Genomic DNA, 21,434 nt, shown 5'->3' with positions numbered 1-21,434 from the left:
TAGTTGCCACCGGAGCCGGCGAGGTGGGGGCTTGGGGAGGAGGGGCGTGGGCGTGGAGTGGGCGGAGCCAGGGCACGGGTTTATGCTGCGGTTGCCGTGCTGGAGCTGGCGAGATCAAAGCCAGTGTCCTGCGTCGTGGAGCTTGGAGCGGTTCGGTGAGTGTTGGCTGCTTTTGCCCCTTCCCGGGGTTGCCCGGCTCCCTGGAGCGGGAGTCCTCAGCCTGCCCGGTCTGCAGCTGCTTCGAGGAGGTGGTGGGGCGGGGAAGAACGAGTGATTTGGGCGGAGGATCCTTTGTTGCATTCTGGCTTGCTCAGGCATGCTCTGAAAAGCAGAGAAGCTGGAAACCCTGCCGCGGGCCCAATCCCAAACTGGAGCCCAGACCCGGGAGGCCGAGTGAGCCTGGAAGAACCGAGTCCCTGAGTCCCTGTGAACCGAGACCGGACACAGACCCCCGAGCCTGTCGCACGGGCCGCGCCGAGGAGCAAAAGGCGGAGCCCGGGGGTCGGGAGAGGCGAGATCTCCCGGAGCACGGACGTTCAGGGGCGGGAACCGGGCTGGAAGGGGGTGAGCCCGGAGGCGAGTGAGCGTGGTGGCCCAGTAGCGGGAGGTGGCGGGATCCTGGAGCCCCAGGCCGAGGCGTGGACCAGAGATTAGGATGGACAAGGAAAGTTCTGCCCCGGGGCCTGAAATCCCGTCCGCTGCCGACCTTGAGACTAGGTCTCTTAGACCTCTACCTAACGAGTATCTCATCTCTGCTTTTCTCGAGAACACTGTGATTTTGGTTCTTGAAGAGAGCTGATTTTAAGCATTGCTCCCCAACTTTGTTTCTCATCCCGAAGCCTTTCGTGACTACTCCAGCTCGTTCCTTTGTTGGTCAGTCGCTGTAGGAGCTGCGTTGACCATGCTCAGTTATTGTCCCTTCCTCAGATTTATTGTTTGTTGATCTACTCTGAAGCCCGGCTTGAGCAGCTGGGTGTTCGCCCCGTTCTCAGTTGAGTCAGCCCGGAAACGTCCTTCTCACGCACGGGTCAGGGACCCCACTCCTTCTGCCGCTAGTTACCAAGGCTTGCTGACTGTCTGCCTGGTTTGTACCTGGCTCTTCTGCTGTTTGTCTTTTCCTGGTACATTTGCTTATGAATAGGAACTCCTACTTAAGTTTCGTTTTTTTTTTTTTTTTGTAAACAATTCAATGTTAAATCTTCCTCTTTTCTTCCTTTGCATTAGGCATTTCCTGAGAGCGGACGGTCACAGCCTCTGCTTTTGTTTGCTGTTTCCCTACAAAACTAAGCCAGCACCACTCCGGACTGACTGTAGCGTGGTGCCCTCCTTACTGGTTTTTTTTGTTTGTTTGTTTGTTTGTTTTTGGTTTTTTTTTTTGCTCGTCCGTTTGTTTGATTACACAAATGATTAATTAAAATGTGGATCAAGAGAGATTGGTAGGTGTGAAAAATGTGAAGTCATTGTTACACTGTGAGTGTGTAGAGTGGCTAAGGGAGATGCTAAACTAGAGGGTTGACTAGCGGCTGGAAAGCCACTTTTAATGTGTTAACGGTGGCCGTGGCGCGAGCCATAAATATGAAATGTCGAGCTTGAACCATCCCTGTCACCACCTAGTATTCAAGCTTTGGCTCTGATTTGCTGTCCAGCAGAAGAAGGCTTTTGGAAAGCAAGAATGTGTTTTATTGAGTGAACAGTTTATTGAAATGTAGCAATGCACCTACCTGGTACAGAGTAACAGAAGTGAAACTTGGCACCTAATTAGATCAGATTGCTTTGTCCTCCTGAAGAAGGGTCTTGCCTCCAGCCTTTTTAGGAACCCAGTGTCTTTATCTGATCTAAGCAATTACTGTGCCTGCCTTTCAAACTACTGTTTCCCTTTCAGACCTAACAACACAGCCACTTCATCCTGCCCTTTCTAAAGTTACAGCACAGTCCTTACTTTCTTCAAAGACCTTCCATTAGTTATGGTCTTAGTATTAGATAATGCTTCAAGTTCTGCCTCAGTGATGGGACTTAAATAAAAGTGAGAATTCTTAAGCCCTAAGCACTGTTATATATTCATTTAATAAACTTAACATATTAGAGAGGAAAGAACAACTTTTCTCTCTGTTGTCTGACCATGTGAAGCCCGGTCTCAAGGTGCTCACCAGCTCATTCATAAATCAGGTATAATCCATATAATCCGTAGGGTTGTTTTAAAGAGCAGATGAAATAATATATGAAACAATGTTTAGTTTGGTCTGGAATTCTACATAATAGTTTTTGGGTTTTTTTGGCCTTTTTGTTCTTACCTTCCCTGTGGAGTGTCTTCATTCTGCTAAAAGTACAGTAAAATTATCTATGCAAGGACTGGACATGGGCTAGTGTCTACGCCGCTGCTACTTTTAAACACCAATGAACGTGGATATAAGCTCTGTACAGGGGATAGGGTCCGCCTCTGCCACTGCTTCCTACACTCAAGGTCCAGTGCAGCTTCTGCGTATAGTTGATATTCGGTAAAGTATATAGTTATCTGTAGTTTCCAGGAAATCAGACATTCAGGATTTTCCATTCTATGCTTTATTTCAGCAAAGAGATTGTTTTGGAACAGGCCATCAATTCTTACACATCCCCAGGAGCATATAGGGCCTTACAGGTCTGTAAAGACTTTGGTCCCTCCAAAAACCGTGATCTCAGGGCTTCAGTTGGGGAGGCAGGCCCTTTGCAGATAGGAAGTGCCACAATTCTTGCCAACTTGTGACACAAAATCACTTAAGTCAGTGTACCGGTCTGCCTTCCTGGTTGTGTGACTCATACCAGAAACAAAAAAACCAGCCCATTTATGTGTCCCTATGATGCAACTGAACTGCCTTCCGTATTTTCTCTGCCTTTCCAGCCTGTCTTTTCACTTTCATTTTATTCTAAACATTAAAAGGTTGACTTCAGCAGGGTCAATGGCAACAGCCAGTTCAGTGCATCCCCAAAGGGACTGAGACCAGGTGGGACAGATTTGGAAAGAAAAGAACAAAAGAGCCACCGGTACACTACCGATGAAATCTTTTCTTAACCAGGCTGTTGTGAAACGGGTTCTCTTTCTGTTTCATTTGCTTAATATGGAACTCCCAGTGCTGGGAGCTTCGTCCTCACCGAGAAACAGTCAGTATAATCCTGGTGTTTCTCAAATCGTTCTGCACAGATAGAGCTAGGCTTCCCAGAAGCCACACTACGGTGGCTTCACTTTCCTATTGAAAGGAAGCCAGGTAGGGCAAATAGAAAACATTTTAATGATGTTCACTGAAGTTTAAATAGATACTTTACATTTATAAATCAATTGACCAGTAGCATGAGCAACATTGAATCTTTATTTCCATTTCCATTTTCTTCATTGCAACATATTGTGCTATAGTTGACCTGTTTTTGTGGACTTTACCAGCCTGCAGGTAGGATCATCAGAGACTAGAAATGGAATCTGTATTGAAATGTACAGACTTTAATCATCCACTAAACAGCACTGTATGTTGTTCATGCAGTACCATGTATCATTAGTAATAAGTAATGGGTAATTAGTAATAAGTAGTGGGTGGGGATGCTTAGCTTCTCTCTAAAATATACACCATTTTATACAAAGGATTTGGGCTTGGGTTTACTGTCTGAGGCAGGTTGTGGAACCAGTCACCCACAAATGACTGTATATTTGACTTCAGTTTTTAATCAGTTTCTGCCATACCATGTATGTTTTTAATCTCATTTAATTAGAGCACTTGGGCTTATGGGTTTTCGGTCCCTTGCAATTAACTGTAGTTTTGTTACCCTTATATGGTGTTGAGCTGTCTGTAGACTGTAGAGTGGTGTTTGTTACCTGGAGCTGGAGTTGTGGCTCTGTCACTTAAAAAGTGATTACCTTTCCAAATTAACTAAAATCTAAAGTGGGACCGTTACGCCTCGGTGTGATTGGGAAGCCCAATTGAAAATACTTGCATACTTACTGGCCTGGCATGTGTTAACTGGAAGTGAGAAAAACTGGCTACAACTTGGTTAAGTCTTTACCCCTAACTTTGAACACTCGTGTCGAAGGAGAGGACTCAGAAATGAAGAATGTTGACTCTTGTGTGTCATGATGAGATTTAGAAAACGGAGACAAGGTTTGATGCCTCAGCTCATGAGGTCTTTATCTAGGCCAGCCACTGGAACAGCCTGGTGATAGGGACAAATTCTCCAATTAAGAATATCCAAAACTGAGTCTGCGGGGCGGGGATGGCTCAGGAGGTGAAGTGCTTGCTGTGCAAGCCTGGGTACCCAAGTTCAGATCCCTAGCACCCACGTAAAAGTCGAGGGTGGTGAGCTGTGGCTGCAATCCTACCAGAGACAGGCAAATACTAAAACTCAGTGTCTTAATCCAGCCAAGATAGAGAACTCCAGGTTCAGTGAGAGAAAAAATAGGGTGGTAGGCAATAGAGGAAAAGATCAGAAGTCTGCCTTGGGCTTCCCTGTGCACAGGTGTAGGCAAGCACAGACACGCGCACACACACAGAGATACACACCTACCTCTAAGAGTTGTTTTTACTAACATGACATCCCATTTCAAATCCCTACCATAGGCAAGCTTTCATCTATATTTTATAATGGGTCTTTGTCTTGTTTCAAGTTGTTATTGATACATTATACCTCACTGTCTAATTTTTAATTTCGCGAATAGCTTCTGTTCCTCTGCTTTAATTCTGAAGATTACTTGTTCTGTCTTCTTCCACGGTTGCAAGGAAAAACTGGCAAACAACTGTGTAAATAAAAACAAGTTCCAACTTCTCACGTCTTTAAGGAAAACATAGTTTGGGACATTTAAATCTCTATTTAAATTGATGCCAGCATTCCCAAACTTTTGAACATCTGATTGCTGGTGCTTCAGTGACGAAGGGATCTAGGAACTAGGGGAGTGAATCTAAGTCCTGAGTTCCAGATTGTCATGAGGTCAGTGCATTGGCCCATAGCTTCCTGGTGACCACTAAGTGTATTTCCGAACTTTTCCGGGCATTTGAACCTTAAACTAGTGCAGGCATCTTCAGCAAGTCAGAGACAGTTGTGGGGAGTTGGTTGGTGAGCCAGAATGTGTTGTAAAACACCATTTATTTTCTTTAATAACCTAAGCTCCTGCTATCATCTGGGACAGTCTATACATCCCCCTGAAGAGAGGTTTTTTTTTTTTTTTTTCTTAGTCTTTCAAAGATGAGATCACCATCCCTAGAATAATTTGTATCCAGCTGGGTATTAGCTCATGGGGATGAGGTAATTCTAAGCTCTTTCCCAAGGGTGTGGATTTGATACCTTGCGTGGAAAAAGCAGATGATGGCAAATAGTACAAATGGGCACATGTCTCATGCTAGAAGGATTTTGATTCAGTATAAGAAATTTAGTCATCTATCAAGATGAGCTGATAACAGAGACGATCTACAGTGTTCAAGTGCTAAGAGTGAAAACCATTATGTATTATGGTATTTGTCCCTGAGAAATCAATTCCAAATAGGAAGATAGATAACAGTTTAACTTCTGTTCTAGAAGATTGTTTCTTCATCCACAAATCTTGTAGGAGGTCGCTTGTTTTGTTCCCAGCTGCTCAGCCCCGAAATAACTACACAGAAACTGTATTAATTAAATCACTGCTTGGCCCATTAGCTCTAGCTTCTTATTGGCTAACTCTTACATCTTAATTTAACCCATTTCTATTAATCTGTGTATCGCCACATGGCAGTGGCTTACTGGCAAGGTTCCGGCTCATCTGTTCCTGGCTTCTCCTGACTCACCTTCTTTCTCCAATCATTCAGTTTAGTTTTCCCTGCCTAGATCTAATCTACCCTATCACAGGTCAAGACAGTTTTTTTATTTATTAACCAATAAAAGCAACACATAGAAGAATCTCCTACATCATACTAATTACTTTAGTAAAAGAAATTTAACTATCTTATAGCTAATGTTAAAGTGACTATAGTTACTGCATTAAGACTCATCTGTCTGAGATCTTTTTAATTTTCCATAATTGATTATAGAAAATTGGTAGGGATTATGAAAAGGAAATGACTACTTAAAAGTCACCTAATATTTTGTTAAAATCTGTCATTGGGGCCAGCGCAATAGCTCATCAAGTAAGGTTCTTACTACCAAGCCTAGTGACCTTAGATTGTCCCCCATTGTCCATATGGTGGACAGAGAGAACCAGAAACAGCTCCTGAGGCTTGTGGGCCTCTGATCTCCAATATTCACGTGCCTGAATACACCTACTAAATTATTTTGTTAAATGCAGTTTAAGTCTTACATTGGTCTGAGCCAGGAAGCAAAAGTGAAGTTATAGAAACTGGTTACTGTGAAGCTTGTATTGGGGTCTGCTGGTCAGACAGGGGAATAGTTTTATCCCACTGCTGGCATGAGGCACGTTATTTGAGATTGACATCCTGAGAACCCCTGCCGTAGGTGCATCTTCAGTGCTCATAGGAACTTCACATTTTAGTGTATAGATCTGAAGATAAACTTAGGAATGCTGTGCTTAGTGTTCTCTGTTGCTTTGTGTTTCCCTGTAAGCTGAGCATTGAGGGAATGCAGAATTTTAATTGTAACTTCGCCAGTACTTCTTCTATCTAGAGGCCTGCTGCCATTTTTGTCTTCTATGAAATTTTTGTTGCCAAGGAAGACAGGATTACAGCTTTGTCTGACAGATTGAGATGGCGTGGTGTATTCTTGGTTATCAACATACTCATGTAGCGTGGGGTTTTAGATGGTGAATAATCACAATGTGGGGGCAAGAATGGTGCATACTGTGTAACCTCAGTTACCTGATGTGTGTACACTTGCAGCTGCATGTGGCTGGGTGACTGTTCTTGGCTTCTTGTGTTTTGTTTCCTGTAATGCACATGCTACACAATAAATAAAAGCAAGTTTAACATGAAAAAAAAAATAAACCTCAGTTTTCCAGTCTGAGCGACTGTACTGTTTGTAGTTTTTGGAAAGAGACCATGATGGTTGGCGGGAACCAGTGACCACTTAGGGTTCCCCAGCTTGCTTACGCTGTGAATTCTGTAGGGGGCAAACTCATGCAGAGGGCCAGTTTGAGGCAGGCCTTGGGGGACACTGACAGAAACTCAGGATTCAAATTCAGAAGTTGTCAGGCTTTACTTTTAGAGTAACGTAGAGATCGTCTATATCTGGTCCTACACAAACTCATCATTATTAACATTCCCCCAGAGAGTAGTACGTTTGTTAGAACTGATGAGCCTCGTTGATGCTTATTAGAACTCATGGCCTCGTCAGCATCATCGTCACCAAGGTCTAGTGGGGTCACAGAAGGATTCATTCTTGACACTGTCTTCAACTGGAGCAAATGTGGGATGATTGTATCTACTACTGAGGACAGCAGGGAGGGGTTTCAAACATCCTCTGTGCTCTCTGCCTCTCCCAGAGCCCTTTGCAGCCACTGATCTGCTTAGGTGCTCCATGGTTTCATCTTTTCCAGAACGTTATACACTGGAAATGGCACTGTCAGCCTTTCAACGCTGCTTCTTTGTCTTAGTGATGACACATCACAGTCTGTCGTGTCTTCACGATATATGATGCAACCATCTTTTCTTAAGTTCCTTTGACATTGCTTTATCTCTGTTGAGACCTCCTGTGTTGCTTTTTTCTTTCATTTTCTCTCTTTTCTTTTTCTTTATTTTTTTGGGGGGGGTTTCAAGACAGGGTTTCTCTAAGTAATGGTCCCGAACAAATGGGGAGTACCTCCCAAAGTATTCTCAAGAGGTCTTATCAGTTTACGTCCCTCCCAGTATATATGAAAATGCCTCTTAACGCATGCTTGCCAGCTTTGTATCCAATCCCGTTTTGGTATTACCTGGTAAAATTTAGAGGTATGTCCACAAGAAACATGGATTTATCTTCTAATATGAAGGGAATGGGTGCCATCCTGTGAGAAGTGCCAAGCCCTTCTCTTACCACCTTCCCCAGCCTCTCTGTTACCTCGGGATACTCTGTACTAAAGCTGTGATTCTGTGGTAGAACGCTTACTTACTACGCCCGAGGATCTGGGTTCGATCCCCAGCACCGGCTAACAAATCAGTACAATATTTTGCTTTCATTTCCTTTACTGTGGATGTGTTTACCCTGTTCTTAGCGGAGGTAAGTTTCATATGGATGCTGGACCTCCCATTGCATCCTTCAGACCCCTGTCTCTCTCTGCTTTCCCGTCATTAATTTCCCAGGTCCTGCAGTGCCATTCTCACTGACCTAAGTAGCATGGCTTAACAAAGAGGCTCCTCCACCCCTCCTACTCCTCCACCCCTCCTACTCCTCCACCCCTCCTACTCCTCCACCCCTCCTACTCCTCCACCCCTCCTACTCCTCCACCCCTCCTACTCCTCCACCCCTCCTACTCCTCCACCCCTCCTACTCCTCCACCCCTCCTACTCCTCCACCCCTCCTACTCCTCCACCCTTCCAGTTACTGTTCACAGCCAAGCAGGAAAGAGTGTTTTTCTACCAATCCAGGAAGAGTTTATACTGTTGCTTTTCTCAACCCAGGACAACCATTGGTTCCTTTACAGTACAGTTTCAAAAAGTTAAAACTGGGCTACTCAAATAGAAAGTAAACCCATGTCAAGAATTTTGTTCCCCTGCTAGTTAATGCTAAGGAACCAATCACATGTGAGTTCGGTTTAAAGGCGAGTAGGAAGAACAAGCAAATGCTAAGAGCTGGGTGTAGTGCGAGCAATTCACTTGTCATTATGAAACTGATTACTTCCTATAAGCAATAGTTGTAGTTTAGAAGGATTGGCCTTTCTACGAAGGGAAAATCCATTGCATCACAACAAGACAAATTTATTTTTTGCTATGGAAAAGGATCCCTATGGAGGCTGCTACTTTTTTTATGACTTAACTTCCTACAAAATTGGAAATTGGCCTAGCCAGTAGCAAAAGACTATGCCCCAGGGAATCCAATAATCCCAAGACTCCTGGTAACACCCAACATCCCACTGAAATAGTATCTAGTCATTTATTTGACTTGAATTGTTTGTCCTATCAGTTCCCACGGAAGCCAGACATGTGTCATAAAGCGGGTGGCCTTCTGCCCTCATTAAATTAGGCCTTCTGGCAAGGTTGGAAAAGGTGTGTTCCTGAAAGGCTTCTCCTGGTGTTGGCACACCACATCCACCCAATTCGCTTTGCTCTGGGTTCTTCTGGCTTCACTTGCTCTAAAGAACTTCTAAATCGCCAGATGCCCAGAGTTACCTGCATCTGTCTACTGTTTGGTTCCAGTTCAGACCCCCGTTATCACCCTGGACTGTATTCCAGAAGACGTCTCGCTGGCCCCTTGTGCATTAGCAGCCAGAGTGTCCAGTCCCTCTTCGGCTTTAAATGTCCCAATGTTCTCTCCTTGTTGTTGGTCCTAAGACCTTATGTGATCTTGCCTTTCCTGGCTATCTCACTGCCCTAGCACTAGTCAAACTGGTCTTTCTGTACCTTGAGTAGAGCAAATTGTTCTCAGGCCCTTGATCTAGCTGGTGTTTACCCCCCACCCCCACCCCAGGGTGTGGGCAGACTCCCACTGTGTCAATCAGATCTCTCTAGTGCCACCTCAGAGATGACTCCCTGACCACCTAAAGTAGCCCAATAAACCCACTTTATCTCTCCCTCTTCAGTTTTCTCATAGCCCGGACAATGTTAAAACCCTATTTTTGCATCTCTAGTTCTTCCTCTCTAGAATTTCTTCAAGGTAGACTTGGCCCAAAGTGTATGCTCTCCAAATGCTCGCTCGTGGGCTAAAAGCCTGGTACAGACCAGCTGTGCTCACATCCCTCCTCCTGTGTTTTCCTCTTCTTGTTCTCTTTCTCCTCCTCCTCGTTTTTTCCCCTCCTATTTATACTCTCTGCCTGCCAACCCCGTCTATCCTTGCTCCTGCCTTGCTCTTGGCCGATCAGCTCTTTATTAGACAGACCATCATGTGTTTTAGACAGGCAAAGAATCCCAGTTTCACATGTGATTCTTTAATCAGTGTAAACAAAAGCAAGACACCTTAAAATAATATTCCCCAACAGAGCTTTAAAGTGGTATTTTGACCGAAATATTTGGCATAGCCCAAGATTCTAGAGTCTGAAAATTCATTCAGGATTTCTAGTCTCTGCTTTATGTTTCATTTCTGTCTGTTTGTCTTCTTCATTTGGGGAGGTGTATTACCATGGCAATGTCTAGCCTTCTAAAGAGCTCTAGAAGTCGAGTAAGGAGCTGGCATCCATAGCATAGCAGGTGAGGAGAGAGGTACATGTCTTGTATTTGTAGACAAAGTTGCTTGGTATTAGAAGTTGGGTTTCTGAGTATCAGACTCTGTGGAGGTTTGGAAGTCCCTGGGGCCCTCGCCATTGTGGTGCAGTGTTACATGAGCTTTACCATGCAGTTAGTGTCTGGGTTCTGTTTTGGTTGTGTTGAGCTGGAAACGGAGTTCCAGTAAATAACTGGATTCGTTGGGCAATCAAGGAAAGAAGTTGTTATCTGTTTCGATTGGCAGAGGCACACAAGTGGAGGGGAAAGATTTAAGCTGTTGCACAGTCTGTTCTTGGTATAATTTGTAGTCGAGCAAGAAAGGAGAAGGGGCCTACACTGTGGTGCCATTGCAAAGGATCATTCTCCATACATCTATCTGACTTATGGGGCCAGTAGCAGGGGAGACAAAACAAGAACTCTAGGAGAAGTAAGCGTGGCATTGCCAATACACTGCAGTGACTCTGGGTAACATCTCTTTCTTTCTATATTCTAGTTAAGAAAAGTGACCATGGAGAACAACGAAACCGCAGTGGATTCCAAATCCATTAATGATTTTGAAGTGTGAGTATCTACTTATTTTTATTGGTTGTTGTTTAAGGCAGGTTCTCTGCCTACCCCAAGCTAACCTGGAGCTCTGTAATCCAGGCTAGCCTCCAACTTGTGATAGCCCTCCGACTGCTGTTTTCTAATGCTCGGGTCACAGGCAAGAGTCACCATGCCTGATGAAACTGGTATCAGTGGAATTCTGTAGTCAAAGGAGGATGTGTTTGTGGCATATAGCCCGCTTTGAGGAGTAGAGAAGCAGAGGCTGGCCTTTCAAACCAGAGAGCGAGCTGCCTCCCGCCTCCTGCAGCTGTGTGGCTCTCGGTAAACTCACCCCTCTGATCTCATCTAAGATGACAGGGAAAGACTTAAGGGCAAGGAGGTTGTTCAAGTATTGTCTCCCTCCCATCTTGTCACAGGAATGCTGGGAACACAGATGTGTGCCACCACTTAGAGCAATGTTCCTAACGCTGTGACCCTTTAATACAGTTCTTCATGTTGTGATGACCCCCCAACCATGACATTATTTTTGTTGCTGCTTCATAACTGTAATTTTGCTAGTGTTATGAATTTGTAATGTAAATATCTGATATGTAACCTCTGTGAAAGGGTTGTTGTAGTGGGTTGTTTTACTCTTTTGACTTTTTGGGGGGACCTGCCACCCAGCTCCCAAATAAATACACACGGAGATTTATTCTTTCTTATAAATGCCCAGCCTTAGCTTGGATAATTTCTAGCCAGCTTTTCTTAACTTTTCTCATCTACCTTTTGCCTCTGGGCTTTTACCTTTCTCTAATTCTGTATACTTTTTCTTTCCTTCTTATTCTGTGTCTGGCTGTGTAGCTGGTGGCTGGCCCCTTCTTTTCTCACCTGTTGATCTCTTGTTCTTCTTCCCAAATGTCTTCATCTGATTAATCTCTCTGCCTGGCAGTCTCGCCTTTCCTTTCTCCTGCCTGGCTATTGGCCATTCAGCTCTTTATTAGACCAGTCAGGTGTTTTAGACAGGCAACGTAACACAGCTTCACAGAGTTAAACAAAGGCAGCATAAAAGAATGCAGCACATCCTTGCTTCATCATTAAACGAATGTTCCATGGCATAAACAAATATAACACTTCTTAAAATAATATTCCACAACAGGCCGTTCAACACCCACCTCCCAAAAGGGTCTTGATTCACAGGTTTAGAATCACTGACTTAAAGCTTCTTCTTCTTCTTCTTCTTCTTCTTCTTCTTCTTCTTCTTCTTCTTCTTTAAATCCTTTTCTTTAAATTAATTTATTTATTATGAATACTACGTTCTGGGCACCAATCTAATTACAAATGGGTGCGAGCCATTATGTGGTTTGCTGGGAATTGAACTCAGGACCTCCAGGAGAACGGTCAGTGCTCTTAACCTCTGAGCCATCTCTCCAGTCCGACTTAAATAAAGCTTCTTATGTGGTTTCTAGTGATTGAATTCAGGCAGAACACTATTACTGACTGAGTTGTCTCCCTGGCCTATACATTTTAAACATGAGTTAATTTCTGTTTTATGTAAACTTTATACACGCAGCCTAAAGCTAATTTTATATAATATTTTGAAAGTGACGTGTCACATCAGGGTTGGTGTGACTTTTTCCACTTGAGGCATCATCTTGGCATTCAAACACTTTTAATTTTGAAGCATTTCTGACTCTAGATTTTGGAATGGGAATGAACAGCTTGTACCTATGTGGCCTAATTTTCTCTGTAGCTATGTGTCATGGTTCTTTCTTGTCTGCCTTCGACCCCCTTCATTTACTACTTTTATTCTCTCCCCACAATTATTTTTAGAGTTGTATAAAGTATAAGATACTATTAAAACTGAGTGTGCATCCTTAACAATGTTGCTTGGTGGTGGGCTGTGCCTAGACATACTGTTTCTAGAACCTTCCTGGATCATGGGTCAGGCTTGTGCTTAGTCTGTCACGTTTGTTGGAACACAGCCACACTTTTATGAGCACGTTGCTCTTGGTTAGTTTCACCTGGCCAGACTGAGTGTCTACTAGGACAGACAGCCCGTGAGCCTGAGAGGCTTAACATTTGGCCTTTGAGAATGACCATTGGCGTCTGGTCTACCTAGCTAACATATTTACATCAGTGACTTCCACACAAGTATTTATAAGGATTTATAATGGTCCGTCTGTGTATTGTTATTCAGTGGTTCAGCTCATGGAGTTTAAGGGTTGATGTAGTGTGTGTATGTGGGTGAGGGGGATTTTAGATAAGAGGACCCACCCAGGGTCAGCCTAGGCTACAGCCCCAAAAACAAAATTTAAAAAAAAAAAATCCTACTTTTATCACTAAGGATAAATTATTTCATATAATGTTAATTTTTAAAAGATGTATTCGGTAAAATTATATTAGGTGTTATAGAAAAACCTTCCACTCTGACTCCAATATAAGATCTGCGCATGACTTAACTGAGCCTTGGCAGGCCATTTCTTCATCAGTAAAATGGGTCATTGCGCATGTATTTATTTATGCTTTCTTTCCCCAAGTCCTTGGGATCAAACCCACATGCTGTGAAAGTTGAATGAGAAAAGGATGTAGCATGAAGTTGGGTACATCAATAACCTTAAACAAATGTTAACTGATCTTATGAGTCAAAGAAATTGCATTAATAGAGTCATCATTTCTGCCTTTGGTAACTAACTATCATTTGATTTCCATGCAGAAAGACCATACATGGAAGCAAATCAATGGATTCTGGAATGTATATGGACAATAGTTACAAAATGGATTATCCTGAAATGGGTGTGTGTATAATAATCAATAATAAGAACTTTCATAAAAGCACTGGTATGTATCTAACAATTTTTAAGACATTTCAAATAGTTATGCCATTTACATTGGGATGTAACATGAAAAGCAATATCAGTGTGTTATGAGTCAGTAAACTGATAGAGAAAACCCACTAAGTAGGGATAGGCTGGAACCTTACAGGTCCCATATACAATATGGACTTTTCTTCCATGCTCAGAGCCTCTGCCTCACCTGTGACTGTGAAAGGCTGGATTCTGTTGCTGCCCAACAGAACCAATACCTTGAGAGGCTGAGTGATGGGAGAAGAAAAGGCCTCGTGAGCAACAAGCTGGCAGGGATAAAGATTAATAGCAGGCACCTGAGGTCCTCTGCCCTGAGGCATTTGAGAAAGTGTCTCTAGCATCCTTTGCAGGGGCCCTTAACTCATAGTCTCAGTCAAGTGGGCATGACCCTGAGGTCATTCCTTAGTCAATTTTAGAATGCAAATTAGGGCCTCTTATCTTAGTTTGAGGTTGCTAAGTTATCACCACCCTGTGCCACATTTCCCATTTGCAGGTCTGTGTACCCGGCTTTAGGCACAATCTGCTTCTGTGTTTAGAACTATGTAATTGAGGTCTTTACCCCAACCTGAGAATGAGTGCACAGTAAAATGAATGGCGTTTTATACTAACTCTCCAAGTAGTCATTAAGCTATAATATATAATCTGGGATTGTGCGGTAGATCTGCACTCCAGTGAAGACTACACATCCAAGAATAGATGGGCAGCAGAAAGTGGGTTTTTTATAAAAACAACACAGAGTTGAGTAGGAAAGAAGTCATGGACCTAGAAGGAATTGAAGGCACAAGGATGAGTATGACCAAAATATATGGTATGAAATTCTCAAAGAACTAATTAAAAAACTAAGAAAAAGTAAAATTAAAGAGGAAAAAGAGGAGAGGAAAAAGATAAGAATATGGGGGTTGGTAGAGTGCTTGTTTGTCATATGTGGAGACAGTTCTATTCCTCAGTACTACATAAACCCTGGGTGATCGTACATTCCTTTAATCCTGTCAATGTTGCTTGGGAGGAAGGGGTAGGAAGTTGGTCCCTGGGCTAATGGGATGCTGCTTCAGACCAGACAAAGCAATTACCTTAGCATCTTTACTTTCAGTGGTTAGAGCCCAGTGTATGTGGCTGAGCTGTACTAATGATCTGTAGTCTTCATTGGTACCTCCTCGATGATCCATAGTCCTCATTGGTGCCTCCTCCATGATCTATAGTCCTTATTGGTCCCTCCTTGATGATCTGTAGTCCTCATCGATATCTCCTTGATGATCTGTGGTCCTCATCAGTACCTCCTTAATGATCTGTGGTCCTCATTGGTACCTCCTTGATGATCTGTGGTCCTCATCGGTACCTCCTTGATGATCAATAGTCTTTATTGATATCTCCTTGATGATCTGTGGTCCTCATTGGTATCTCCTTGATGATCTGTGGTCCTCATCAGTACCTCCTTGATGATCTGTAGTACTCATTGGTACCTCCTTGATGATCTGTGGTCCTCATCGGTACCTCCTTGATGATCTGTAGTACTCATTGGTACCTCCTTGATGCCAATAAGAGGTTCTCATTCCCTTCTTCCCTCAATACTCTCCTTCTACCATGTAGGTACCAGGGATCAAATTTAAGTTATGGGACATGGCAGCAGGTGTTACTGAGCTGGCTGAAAGGTTCCTAACTTTATCACTTTGAACAAATTTGTTTTCTTCCTTCCTTTTAAACCAAGCATCTCTGATGCTAAGCTTGCGATGTACCCAGGGCAGGTTTCTTAGCTCATTTGTGCTCTGCATCCCTCGTGTATACAAATGAAGCTAGTAAAACGCATCTTGTGATGGTTGGAAAGTCCATATATTGTCAATATAGCAGAATACCTGCTTAGCAATACTACTCATTATATCTGTGGATTTTCCCACAAAAAAGATCTACAAGTAGTACTGTCTTAAAATTGATCCTGCACAGAATCAAATAAGAGTGTCTGCAAGGAAGCTATACAAAACAAAACTAAGATCACATACTTTCTTCTATCTTTCTAAAATGATTCACTGGATGCTAAATAAGTTAGCAATTTTCAAAAAGATCACTGACTATTTCCCCATGGTCTTAGAAAATATTCACCATGAACTGAGAGTAGCAGCCTATGCCTATAATCCCAGCCCTCGGGAGGATTATTGTGAGTTCAAGACCAGGTGGGGCTACAGTGGGAGACTTTGCCTGTGAATGAGTGGATGAATCAGATGGCGACATGGTACATCATCATATGAGCAAATCACCATTTATCAAACAGACCTCTACTTCCAGGCGTCCAAAGTCCCCTCTTATTTTCATCGTTGAAGCTTCTGTGGAGGATGTCCCCCATGTCCCTTCCATGACAGTACAAGCTGATACAATGAAGTGTCTTGTTTCAACAGATTACAGGCTCTGCCACCATGATCAAAATAAGTAGTTTTTCTTAACATTTGAAAGGAAGCGTTCATTGGTTGTGTGAGTTGCTGAATTGCTCATTTAGTCTTAAAGCGGTTATTCTTTTAAATTGCAATTAAGAGAAGTTCTTTCTGTCCCGAGGAATGACACCTCGCTCTGGTACTGACGTTGATGCAGCCAACCTCAGAGAGACATTCATGAGCCTGAAGTATGAAGTCCGGAATAAGAATGATCTTACTCGTGAAGAGATTGTGGAATTGATGGATAAAGGTAAGAGATAATTCATTAAAAGAACTAGAAGAAGCATCCAACATCTGGCCAAAGGACAGAGATATGCTGTGTTGGCAGAACTCAACCAGAAATAGCATATCTATACCTTAACTCTGACAGAACACACAGGGCTCAGGGACCCTTGCAGAAGATGGGGTAGAAAGATTTTAAGAGCCAGAGGTTGGGGAGGACCAGAGGGAAGACATGGCAGGAAAGCTGCACTCAGGAACTCATACCCGTTGGAGCTGCCTGCTCTATCTGCCAGTCAGCGTTCTAACATGAGATAGAGAGGGACTCATGAGTCCCCACCTCTAGGTTGATGGCTGCTGGAGGAGGGAAAATTGGCTTTACTTAAGGGTGTAGTCCCTAATAGATTGACCATGTTCCAGTGGTATATGGCCAGCACAAATTGAACCCTGTGTTAGTAAACAAAACAAAACATAAAGTTGGGAAGTTGGGAGAAGAAGGATCCAGGAGAAGTTGGGGTGTGTATGTGTGGGGATAGATATGATCAAATTGCATGTATGGAATTCTCAAAGAATTAGTAAAAATGCTATATCAAAAAAGAATGACCTTTATTGGGTAATTTTACTTTATGGCCTAGCTATAATTAGACCTATATAGTTAGAGACATAAAATTATACCTTTGCCTTCCAAGTTCTGGGATTTTAAAGGCATGCACCACAACACCCTGCTGCTTATATATTTTAGTAAAAAGTTAAAAAAAATTAATCATGTCACCTCCAAAATGGATCCATATGTGCTCTGCCTGTGTTAGATTCGGATGATCTGGTAGTTCTAGTCTCAATTTCTTCATCCTGTAGTAGTGATATAAACCAGAACTCAAGAAGCTAAAGCAAGAAGGAAGATCATGCATTCAGAACCATCTTGGTCCAATTAGAGAACTAGACACGAATCAAGCAACCACAGATTCTTCATCACGTTTTCAGTGAAACTTGCGAAGTGCTTCTGTGTCTATGTTTTGTTTTCTCTTCTTTCCAAACGTCGTTCCAGTCTCTAAAGAGGACCACAGCAAGAGGAGCAGTTTTGTTTGTGTGATTCTAAGCCATGGTGATGAAGGAATCATTTTTGGAACCAATGGGCCCGTTGACCTAAAAAAGTTAACTAGTTACTTCAGAGGTGACTACTGCCGAAGTCTAACGGGAAAACCCAAACTCTTCATCATTCAGGTACGGCACTGAGCTGCTTGGTGCCCAGTTAAAAAGAGATTAACTTACTTACCAGTATTTACTTTTTGTTGTGGGGCTCAATATAGTACTAGTATATTTGTATTTGTTTAAACCATCACTTAGAAAATATGGAGTATATTTCAATTTTGCTCTTATATTAGAAAGACTCATCAACTTTTCACTGCTCTTACAGTTTTTAGATGTATGGTATGTGTGTTTACATATTTTTTAAAAGAAAAGTTTGTTTTCTAACGCAGGCCTGCCGGGGTACGGAGCTGGACTGTGGCATTGAGACAGACAGTGCGACTGATGATGATATGGCGTGCCAGAAGATCCCAGTGGAAGCCGACTTCCTGTACGCTTACTCCACAGCACCCGGTAAGAATGCTGCCACAGAATGTTCTGTGTGGATTTCAGATGACTTAGATGACTTACAATGTGACCAACTTTAGAGTTGAGCAATAAAGACTATGTTTTAAAGGCTATCAAGATTTGTATATGCCCCTCACAAAGATTTTTACGTCCCTAAAATAACCAAGATGTTGTCTTAGTTACTTTCTATTGCCGTGACAGATGACCCAGACAACTTAGAAAAGCTTAAGTTGGAGCCCGCAGTTACAGTGGGTTAGAGTCCATGACTGTCGTGGTAAACAGGGGAGGAGGGGCATGGCAGTAGATGAGCAGACATGGTGCTGGGGTAGCTGGGAACTTACGTCTCCATCTCTAAGACAGCCCAAGGCAGAGAGAACTAACTGAGAATGGCAGGGATGTCTGAAACCTCAAAGCCCATGTAACATACCTCCTTCATTAAGGCCACAGAGGAGTTGGACTTACTGGGGACCAAGTATTCAAACATATGAGCCCATGGCGGGGGTGCCTAGTCTCGTTCAAACCAACACACACACAGAGAAGATATTAAGTTTGTGGGTGTAGACCTGAATATATGTGTATGTCATTGTGGAGGAGAAAACTGACTCCCACAACTTGTCTTCTGAGTTCTACATGCACAATCTTACACACAAAACAAATAAATCTATTCAAACAAACAAGTAGAATATACTCAATCTTTTTTTTTTTAATTCACTGGGTATCTTTCCATGCAGAGTACTTATAAAGTAAATGCAATGATTCCAGTAGTTAATCCGAAAACACAAAATATTACGCTGATTTCCTTCTTAAATACTATTTATTATATTCATCCAGATGCCCATAGATGAACCAATGGCGTTCTTTAAAGTGTGTATACGTAGGGGGCTAAGTAGACATCTTAGTTAAGAGCACTGTGACTCATGCAGAGGACCTGGGCTCAGGTCCTCGCATATGCGTGGTGGTTCAAAGCCATCTGTAACTCCAGTTCCAAGGGATCTAACACCCCTGATCTCCCTGTATGCTGCACTTTACGTACATGTAGGCAAAGGACAAGTCTAAAGAAACATTTGAAGTGTGTGTATGTAAGCAGTTTATTTCCTGTCTAAGTCAGTATTAAAGTCAGAGTTCTGGTTGAACACAAAGTAATCTGCATGGTCTCATTCGAATATGTTTGCGTTTGTATGTTCACACCTTCCTCTTCCTGTTCTTCCCTGCTCATCCCTTATGGGCATGAGACCAGATCGTAGGCTCGGGAACTCAATGGCAGTCAGTCCATACTGCCTTTTTTTTTTCCTATGGAGAGCAGTGAGCCATGTATAGTATATGTTTTCCCCTTGGTATCATTTCTCCAGAGACTACAGGTGTTATTTCTGTTTCCTTTTTATGGCTTATAAGACCATGGAAGTTTACATTTATTTTTATCAATGTTATGTAAAAAAGTATAAAATCTGCTACAATGATGGTATGAAGTAATGACGGGTATGGTGCTTTGCATTTCGCCCCATAGGTTACTACTCCTGGAGAAACTCAAAGGACGGGTCCTGGTTCATCCAGTCACTTTGCGCCATGCTGAAGCTGCATGCACACAAGCTTGAGTTCATGCACATCCTCACTCGCGTGAACCGGAAGGTAGCGACAGAATTTGAGTCCTTCTCCCATGACTCCACTTTCCATGCAAAGAAACAGATTCCATGCATTGTGTCTATGCTCACAAAAGAACTCTACTTTTATCACTAAGAGAATGAGTGGGAGGCATGTTTCTGTTCCTTTTGTTTTGAATGCCAAATGAGGAAACCGTGTCAGGGAGACTTCATTTCCCTCTCGTTTAAATCAGATGCGATGCTCCAGATGGTACTTTGAACCACACCGCCGCCCTAGCAATGCAACCACAGTGCAGCTACCTCAAGTTCAACATCAGGTAGTTGAAATGGAATTTAATCAGGAACAAAAAAATGTCGATGTCAAGTATCATTAGAGAGGAAATTACCGATTTACCCTTTTGATAATTAGCAAGATTTGGTGATGCTATAAATTTTGAAATAATTATGAAGTTAAACTTTGGGGTGATAATTTTATACTCTCTATACACATTAAGAATCTCATTTTAGTTTTTGTTAAACTATCGGTGGTGTCAAATAATGTCTTAGAACTTGAATCCACGGGCGGAGTCAAAGGCTTGAACCTTTATTTTGGAAGTGATGTATGGAAATGAACTGTTAGGCCACCGTAGCACTCATTGTAGCTACTGGGTATGTGATGTTTGTCCTGAGCATGTATTTGTTGTTTAAAAAAAAATCATGTTTTCTTACTGAACAAAACTTGAGTATTTATGTGAGAGGAAAACATGAGCGAATTGAGTTGACTCTCAGAGGCTATACCATACATCAGTAGTGGACATGACGGCAAGGTGCTAAGTCTACCAGCATTTGTTTCTTACTTCTTCTTATACAGATCAGCTAGGTTTTACGGACCAGCTGAACATCTAGTGGATGGTTATGTAACAGCCTCACACTGTTGATTATTAGAATGAAATAAAGAAATTCTGCAGGAACATACTAAAATACCAGCTGTAAAATAGAGTGTAAGGAGGTAAGTGAATCTCCTGTGACTGGAGAAAGATGGTTTGAGCCAGGGCAGACATGGCAGAGCCACGGACACAGCTTCAGAAAGGACTGCCAGCTCGATCCACCTCATGGGTGCTCGTTTGCATGGATGATGTCCCCAAGGTCCAGGTCACCGCGTGAGAAATTGAGCCAGATCAGAAACTTCTGAGAAAGGACTTTCCCAAAGTGGTGAGTCTCCAGAAAGATTCCCTAGGCTCCATGTCTGGAGTCTAACCATGCTGGCTTTTCTGTTGGAGTTTACAAGAAAAGCAAACCAATGGTGATATTTGTATTGTCACCAGAAATGAAAGGACCATGGCACACAGGACTTGGGAAGCATCCAGTTGCAGGCCCTGCAGCCCACGTGGGAAGCTGCAGAGTGGAGTCCAGCCCCTCAGAGAGGCTGTGCTCCAGGCTTCCTCATTCATGAAGGTGCTGAGCCATTGCTGGCTATCCTGATGTGTCCAGCATTTCACGTTAGCGTTCTTTTTGCTCAAAGAAAGGAAGGAACTCACATAATTGGTAGAATCTCGTTTAGACTGGATCTATTAACTCCCAGTTAATGTAGCATGTGATGGTGTTTTAAAGTGTGTTCCCGTGTGTCAATTTTGTAAAAGTTTGTTGCATTTTTATTTCAAAACATAAAATTCGGATTTAAAATTATCAGCGTATTTGAGTCTTTTGTTGTCGGTACTTTGGGGGTTGTGATAACTAAGTGAAACTTAAAATAGTTTTAACCCAGGGCTTAATTTAGGAGAGTCAAAGAGGATACAGAGGGGCCCTAATCTAACATTTTTAAGTGTTAGCAAGTGACAAGACCTCTGAGGGGATGGATATGATTTAAACCCTGAAAAAGAATAAGAAGGGGTGGGGTCATCTCGAATGCTTACATAATCATAGCTGCTATAAAATCCAGAACGAAACTGAATCAAGGAACTCCTA

The 21,434-nt window shown here is 42.7% G+C and overlaps 1 protein-coding gene across 1 annotated transcript; it reads left to right on the top strand.

Annotated features, from left to right (window-relative positions):
- The first annotated feature begins 57 nt into the window (after window positions 1–57).
- On the top strand, window positions 58–21,155 carry Casp3 (caspase 3). The gene is made up of 7 exons (XM_041632537.1): window positions 58–155; window positions 10,765–10,832; window positions 13,510–13,634; window positions 16,202–16,330; window positions 17,345–17,520; window positions 17,778–17,898; window positions 19,397–21,155. Exons 2-7 carry the CDS (start codon window positions 10,780–10,782, stop codon window positions 19,624–19,626), a joined length of 834 nt encoding a protein of 277 aa, XP_041488471.1. The 5' UTR covers window positions 58–155; window positions 10,765–10,779; the 3' UTR covers window positions 19,627–21,155.
- The last annotated feature ends 279 nt before the right edge of the window (window positions 21,156–21,434 follow it).

This window comes from Microtus oregoni, unplaced genomic scaffold, assembly GCF_018167655.1.
Source record: "Microtus oregoni isolate MIOR12 unplaced genomic scaffold, Mior012 000041F_ref0000270, whole genome shotgun sequence".
In the NCBI taxonomy this organism is placed as follows: Eukaryota; Metazoa; Chordata; class Mammalia; order Rodentia; family Cricetidae; genus Microtus; species Microtus oregoni.
Note: the sequence above shows the minus strand (reverse complement) of the source record. Positions and strands in the feature narration are given on the sequence as shown.

Excerpts from the sequence above, each read along its gene's own strand:
- Casp3 (XM_041632537.1), top strand. The coding sequence starts at position 10,780 with ATGGAGAACAACGAAACCGCAGTGGATTCCAAATCCATTAATGATTTT. Across the intron at positions 10,833-13,509 it reads TCCATTAATGATTTTGAAGT|AAAGACCATACATGGAAGCA; the intron begins GTGAGTATCTAC and ends ATTTCCATGCAG. Across the intron at positions 16,331-17,344 it reads TGTGGAATTGATGGATAAAG|TCTCTAAAGAGGACCACAGC; the intron begins GTAAGAGATAAT and ends ACGTCGTTCCAG.